Here is a 7,676-nt window from a genome sequence, read left to right on the forward strand (position 1 = left end):
TGGCTATATTTCATTAGAAGTTTGAGGAGATATCATATGTCACCAAAAACATTCACAATTTTCTACAGATGTACCATAGAGAGCACTCTAACTGGCAGCATCACTATCTGGTATGGAGGGTGGGGGTGTTCGGCATTGGATCAAAATAAGCTGCAGAGCTGTAAACTTGGTCAGCTCCATCATAGGCACTAACCTCTGTACTATCCAGGACATCTTCAAGAAGTGATGCCTCAATCATTAAGGACCCCCATCACCCAGTTTATGCCCTATTCTCATTGCTATCATCAAGGAGGAGGTACAAGAGCCCGAAGACACACACTCAACAATGCAGGAAAAGCTTCTTGCCCTCTGCCATCAGATTTCTGAATGGACATTGAACTCATGAACACTACCTCACTACTTTTTTGCACTACTGATTTAACTTAACTACTCAAGATACTGTATATGAACATATACAGTGCCTACAAAAAGTATTTCACCTCCCCACCCCCCAGAAGTTTTCATGTTTTATTGTTTTACAACATTGAATAACTGTGTATTAAATTAGGCTTTTTTTGACACTGATCAAAAGAAAAAAACTTCTTTGTGTCAAAGTGAAAACAGATCTCTACAAAGTTATCTAAATTAAAGTGATCTAAATTAATTACAAATATAAAATGCAAAATAATTGATTGCATAAGTATTCATCATCCCCCTTTAATATGACACACCAAATCATCACTGGTGTAGCCAGTTAGTTTTAGAACTCACATAATTAGTTAAATGGAGATATGTTTTTGCAGACCTGTATGCAGTCAAGGTGTTTCAATTGATTGTAGTAAAAATACACCTGTATCTGGAAGGTCCAACTGCTGGTGAGTCAGTATCCTGGCAAAAACTACACCATGAAGACAAAAGAACACTCCAAGCAACTCTGCAAAATGGTTATTGAAAAGCACAAGTCAGGAGATGGATACCAGAACATTTCCAAGTCACTGAATATTGCTTGGAGTCTTGAAGACTCGTACGGCCAGATTTAGGAACAGCTTCTTTCCAACTGTGATAAGACTGCTGAACAGATCCTGACCTGGATCTGGGCCATACCCTCCAAATACCCAGACCTGCCTTTTTTTGCACTACCTTACTTTCCATTTTTCTATTTTCTATTTATGATTTATAATTAAAATTTTTAATATTTACTAATTTTTACTATTTTTAATATTTTTAGTATTTAATATTTGTAATCCAGGGAGCGGGAAGCGCAGAATCAAATATCGCTGTGATGATTGTACATTCTAGTACCAATTGTTTGGCGACAATAAAGTATAAAGTAAAGTTAAGTCAATCATCAAGAAATGGAAAGAATATGGCACAGCTGTAAATCTGCCTAGAGCAGGCCGTCCTCAAAAACTGAGTGACGTTGCAAGAAGGGGATTAGTGAGGGAGACCACCAAGAGACCTACGACAACTCTGGAGGAGTTATAAGCTGTAGTGGCTGAGATAAGAGAGACTGCATATACAACAACTGTTGCCTGGGTGCTTCACCAGTCACAGCTTTATAGGAGAGTGGCAAAAAGAAAGCAACTGTTGAAAAAAACTCTCATGAAATCTTGGCTAGAGTTTGCCAGAAAGCATGTGGGAGATTCTGAAGTCAGCTGGAAGAAGATCCTATGATCTGATGACACCAAAATTGAACGTTTTGGCCATCAGACTAAACACTATGGTATAAGCCAAACACCACACGTCATCAAAAACACACCATCCCTACTGTGAAGCATGGTGGTGGCTGCATCATACTGTGGGGATGCTTCACTGCAGTGGGCCATGGAAGACTTGTGAAGGTAGAGGGTAAAATGAATGCAGCAAAATACAGGGAAGCCCTGGAGGAAAACCTGATGGAATCTTCAAGAGAACTGCAATTTAAGAGTTTGTTTTCCAGCAAGACAATGACCCCAAGCATAAAGTCAAAGCTACACAGAACAGCAGAGGCTTAAAAACAACAAAGTTAATGTCCTGGAGTGGGCAATTGAGAGTCCAGACCTCAATCCAATTGAGAATTTGTGGCTGGACTTGCAAAGGGTTGTTCACTCAAGATCCCCATGCAATCTGACAGAGTTTGAGCAGTTTTGCAAAGAAGAATGGGGAAACATTGCAGTGTCCAGATGGGCAAGGCTGATAGAGTCCTATCCACACAGACTCTTTATAGACATCTGTTCTCACTTTGACTTGGAAGAGTCTTTTTTCTGTTGATCAGTGTCAAGAAAGCAAAATTAAATCCATTGTGATTCAATATCGTAAAACAATAAAACATGAAAACTTTCCAGGGGGTGAATACTTTTTATAAGCTCTGTGTCCTTACTGTAATTCACAGTTTTATTATTATGTATTTCAATGTACTGCTGCCCGAAAAACGACAAATATCACGACATATGCCAGCGATACTAGCCTGTTTCTGATATGATTCTGAGATGGGCCGAAGGGTTTACTTCTGTGTTCTATATATGACTCCATGGCATAAAATAGACTATATATGTAGATTGATTATGTGCGTAGATTTGGGGATGAAAAGGTGGCACTCAATTGCTTTTCTCGTTAATTGTGCTAAAAACGACACAAGGAAGTTTCACACCCAAGCTTGACGCTGACAGATTGTAAAATTACTTTTATCCAGTTTAACTGGTCTTATTCTCACCCTCTCTCACTGTTGGAAGGAGGTGGGGAGAACGATGTTTAGATATCTCTACTGTGGGTTATCGTGACCTCAGATTAACCCCAGGAGAATCTCACAATTGGTCATATTTAAATCAGAGCTCCACCATTGAGAGAGCAGGGGGAGGAGAGAAGTAGGCTGGGGTAGAGAGTTCTCAGAACGGGGCTGGGTTGGGTGCCGATCGGGACGGCTGTGCGATTCTCTGGATTCTTGCATCTCAAGCCCACAACTATGGCAAGCTTTCATGATAAGGAGACCTACGATCCCGACGGCATCAGCGACACGTCGAGCGTCCGGGACGAGTCTGTGCTGGTCAGGATTGGAGACAGGGAATCCATGGAGAAAGTTGACCCGTCGCAGAAGCCGCCCTACTCGTATGTCGCTTTAATTGCGATGGCGATTAAGGAAAGCCAGGAGAAGAGGCTCACTCTGAACGGCATCTACCAGTACATCGTCTCCAAGTTCCCTTACTATGAAAAGAACAAGAAAGGTTGGCAAAATAGCATCCGGCACAACCTCAGTTTGAACGAGTGTTTTGTTAAAGTCCCCAGAGAAGGTGGAGGAGAGAGGAAAGGGAATTATTGGACCTTGGATCCCGCTTTCGATGATATGTTCGACAAAGGGAACTACAGGAGGAGGAGGAGGATTAAGCGGCCGTATAGAACATCTTCATCTCCGTTTCTGCCCGCGAAACCGTGCGTGAATTACACGGACCCATTTTATTACCAGACTCCCAAGTACCTGCAGTCTCCCTTCGGGGCTAATTCGTGGTCGATGGGGCAAAGCGGGTCAAATGCGCCCGTCACCTACCACCAGCCCTGTCAGGCGGCGAATGGGAACGTCAGCTCGGTGCAGATGAATGGACTCGCCTCGTCCTACGGCGCATACCCGAGAATGCAGAGCTTACCTATAATGCCGGCTTCCGCCAACACTTACAACGGCATGAATCAACAGGTGAGCCCGGGGACTCACGCAACGAGCACCGGTTATCAGCTATCATGCGCCCGGCAGCCGGACATGCCTGTAGTACACTGTTCCTACTGGGAATACGGACCAGTGACCAGCAGAATGGATATATAACCTTCCAAGACTTCTTTAAAAATACTGGCGGTGGTAAGACATGTTCTTTGAAAGTGCCAAAACGAAAACTTGAATTGTTTCCCGGTTTGCAAACTTTGATGCGTTTTGTTTCTGGGGAAAAGGAACTAAATGGACTCAATATCCCAAGTATTTAGTCCAAGGCTGTCGCCGAGTCTGGGTTATTAAAGTTTTTGGTACCAAAGCGGAAATCGAAAAGTTGGACTATTAAAAAAAACCAAGAGTTTGTTATTTGAAATTGTTACAGGGTTTATTTGTCTAAACAGTGCTTAAAATGGTTGGCGTTTTCTTGTTCTATAATTTGCGGATCAAAACGTTTTGCATTTAGTAAATCAAAACAATGTACAGAAAAAGTTTTTTCTTTAAGGAAGTGATCCAATGTTTAAAATGGTTATCGAAGTTCTAATGAATGAAGGTTTTGGACCAATACCAAGTGTCGTCAAGGATAGCACTTTTGTATATATTTTTGTTAAAATAAATGTTTTCTGAGAATATTATTGTCAGTAATTTTTATATATATACGTCGTTCAAAGCAGCAGATAGCGAACTAGAATACCTGTCGCTACCACGAAAGTTAACAGACAACTTGAATTTCCGGAAGAACTCTGTGAATTAGGCTAAAGCTATGTTTCCACATTTCGGCAATTTGCGGTTTCATTAAACTGAGCACTAAGACATACGTGAATAATTTTATTCACAAATCAAACAGGAACGCACTGTTTTCTGAAGCTTCTTTGAGCCGACCTTATACAACAAAAAAATGCTTCCGCTTACAGTTCCACCTTCTGGTATTTAGTTCATATGTGGCCATTTAGATGTGAAATTCTAGCACTGATTTTTAAACATCCAGTCTGTATTTCGAACAGTTTGCAAAAGATAGGTAGCGATAGATCCGTCGTTAAAGTGGAGGGCAGCGGAAATGGACAAGTGTTTGACAGAAGGTTAATTAATTAAACCTGCAATTGAGTTATGGTCATAGAGTCTTACAAAATAGAGCTAGGTTCTTCGGGTTGGCCTGCAGTACAGGAGTTTAAATTGTGGTTTTCACATAGTACTCCGAAATTTTGTGATCAAGATATTTTCACAACGAATTTATGATCTGCGTAATTTAAGTTGTGTCGGATTTAGCATTACCATATTTTTTTGCTGCCGTGTTTCAGTTCTTTTAACCGAAGTCTGAAAACCTAAACCCTTCAGCCAAGCCTAGTCAAGTTGCCAGTTTTTTTTCAGTAAGTAATACCTGAATCGCATGAAACACTAGGAGACTGGTCGCATTTTTGTTTGCAGGTGCAACCGTTATTTCTGCACCTTCTTACTTTAATTACGTGTCTGGAAGAGCGGCTGAATACAGCGAGCGATCATTCCATGGGCCCAGTACGGCACTGATCTAGATTGCCGGTGGGTGAATTTAGCGCCAAGGGAATGCTCTGAGGATCGTAGCATTTTCAAAATTAAATGTTCGATGTTAGACCTGATTCTTCTAAAGTGATGTTGGTCATAAATTCTTCGTGAAAATTAAAAAGCACGTCACTTTGTAAACTAAGAAGATAAATGTGCGAAGGCACTGTCAGAGGACTGTTGTAATAAAACAGCTAACTTTCTATAATACAATAATATAGTTACTAATACTATCATTTTAGCTACTTTGTTTTTAAAATATGAAGGAAAACAATTAAAATACCGTTCCCGTATTCTATTGGATTGGTTTTCTCACATTGAATAATTGTATCGGCATTATTATAAAATCAAAATGGAAACAGGAATTAAAAAGCGCTGGAGATGTTCAGGAGGCCAGGCGGCATCTGTAGAGAGAGAAAAACAAAGTTAATGACATTTTACCAGATGCTGGAAACCTGAATTTAAAATAGAACTACTATTACTACTACTACTACTACGTCGACTCGGGCCTAGGAAGCCGGCGTCAGGCACGATGACGGACTCTCCACTTCTCCCACTCCAGAAAAAAAAACAAGTGGAATTAAAACCCGGAGGTTTGGCAATATCGTGGTGAGAATTAATGTTCACTATTGATGGTCGTTCTGTTGATTGTTGAATCGCCTTTTGAGCTGATTTTAACCCAACTTCAAAAGGGTTTAAAGTTCCACGTTTATTTCCAAGCAATTTTGAGAGGGCAAAATTCAAATATCCCAGATGTCACATACGATACCAAAGCAAGGATAGTTTAATATTAGAGATGGTACACAAGAGAGAGAATTGTTTGATCGAATAGAACTACTAATTGAAGAAAATCTTCGATATAAAGACGTGAAAAATTCAAACTTATCCACTGTTTTTCTTTTGTATTTCCACTGTCATTGATTAAATTTGAGTTATAAAGAGTTACGAGATAATGCACTCAATGTGTCTCACTTGGATTCGAAAGCTCCCATATTATAGATTTACTCTCCTGAAATTATAGGCTGATACGAGAGGACTCTGCCAGACTAATCACTGGGGAATAAAATATGATCCCGAATAGTTCTGAATGTGAGTCCTTAGAGAGCGTGACCGAGATTTTTTTTTCTTGTGGCGTTTTTTTCATCGCCTGATTTATCCCTCTCAACCCTATTTTTCTGCCTTCTCCTCGTAACGTTTGACGCCCTGACTAATCAAGAAGCTGGGAGTTACCTGGAATCTGGATCTAGGATAACAATAATTTCGTTCTCCTTTATAACCGTGCACTGAAGAATGACAATAAACTATCTTGAATTTGGATTTGAAGCTCGCTTCAATGTTTCGAACTGTTAACCGAAACCGCGATATAATTGCTTTTGCGCTAAATGTTGTATGTGCTTTCAATTTCGTTTCCGCAGCGATCTGCACTCTTGGTCAACTACAGCCCCAAATGAATGTCAGGGGCGGTTTCCAGCGTCCGAACGGGAGATCTCGAACCCTGCCTGCCCTGACCTTGTCTGTTTTGTCTGAAAACTGTTTACAGCCCAGGTGCGAAAGGGTCAGATAATCATAACAAGCCACTTCTCTCTCGGCATTTTGACTCGCACCCGTCCATTGGATTGTCGTCAAAACGCTGTAAGACAAAGTCCTATTGCGCTGTTGCTGAATCCAAAAACATGTACAATGTGCATTTCGTCGCCAGTACAGTCTTCTATGCAGTAGTGTGCTGGGACAATGGCATCAACACGGGTGATGCCAACCGGCTCAATAAACTGATTAGAAAGACTGGCTCTGTTAGTCAAACTGGACACACCGGAGGCTGTGGTAGAACAAAGGACCCTCCGGAAAATCCTGGCAATTCTGGACAATGTTTCTCACCCTCTGCATGCCACCTTGGCCAAACAGAGGAACACTTTCAGTACCAGACTAAGATAACTGCACTGCTCCAAAGAGCGCCGTTAGAGGCCATTGTTACCCTCAGCCATTAGGCTCTATAATGAGTCAACCTATAGCCGGGGAAGTGATGACCCCCTCCTGTTAGACTGTTTGAGGTAACTTATTTTTTTATATTCTTTCTTATTTCTCTTCTAATGGTTGTATATCTGTATATCTGTGGACTAGTAATGCTACCGTGACACTGCAATTTCCTTTGGGATCAATAAAGCATCTATCTATCTAATCAGAATCAGGTTTAATATCACCGGCATATGTCCTGGAATTTGTTGTCTTGTGGCAGCAGTACAATGAAATAAATAATAATAAAAGACTGTAAATTACGATATGAAATATATAGACACACAAAAGCCTGCAGATGCTGGAAATCCAAAGCGACACACACAAGATGCCAGAGACACTCAGCAGGTCAGGCAGCATCTGTGGAAATTTAGGACTGAAGAAAGGTCTCGGCCTGAATCGACTGTTTATTAATTTCCATGGATGCTGCCTGACCTGCTGAGTTTCTCCAGCATTTTGTGTGTATCGTGCAAGAAATGTG

The 7,676-nt window shown here is 41.0% G+C and overlaps 1 protein-coding gene across 1 annotated transcript; it reads left to right on the forward strand.

Moving 5' to 3' along the window:
- The first annotated feature begins 2,920 nt into the window (after window positions 1-2,920).
- foxl2l (forkhead box L2-like) lies at window positions 2,921-3,769 on the forward strand. The gene has a single exon (XM_072244723.1). It carries the CDS (start codon window positions 2,921-2,923, stop codon window positions 3,767-3,769), a length of 849 nt encoding a protein of 282 aa, XP_072100824.1.
- Window positions 3,770-7,676: the final 3,907 nt, after the last annotated feature.

Source organism: Mobula birostris, chromosome 27 (genome assembly GCF_030028105.1).
Source record: "Mobula birostris isolate sMobBir1 chromosome 27, sMobBir1.hap1, whole genome shotgun sequence".
Classification (NCBI taxonomy): domain Eukaryota; kingdom Metazoa; phylum Chordata; class Chondrichthyes; order Myliobatiformes; family Myliobatidae; genus Mobula; species Mobula birostris.

Bases quoted from the DNA above. Each gene is read 5' to 3' on its own strand.
- foxl2l (XM_072244723.1), top strand. From the start codon at position 2,921: ATGGCAAGCTTTCATGATAAGGAGACCTACGATCCCGACGGCATCAGC.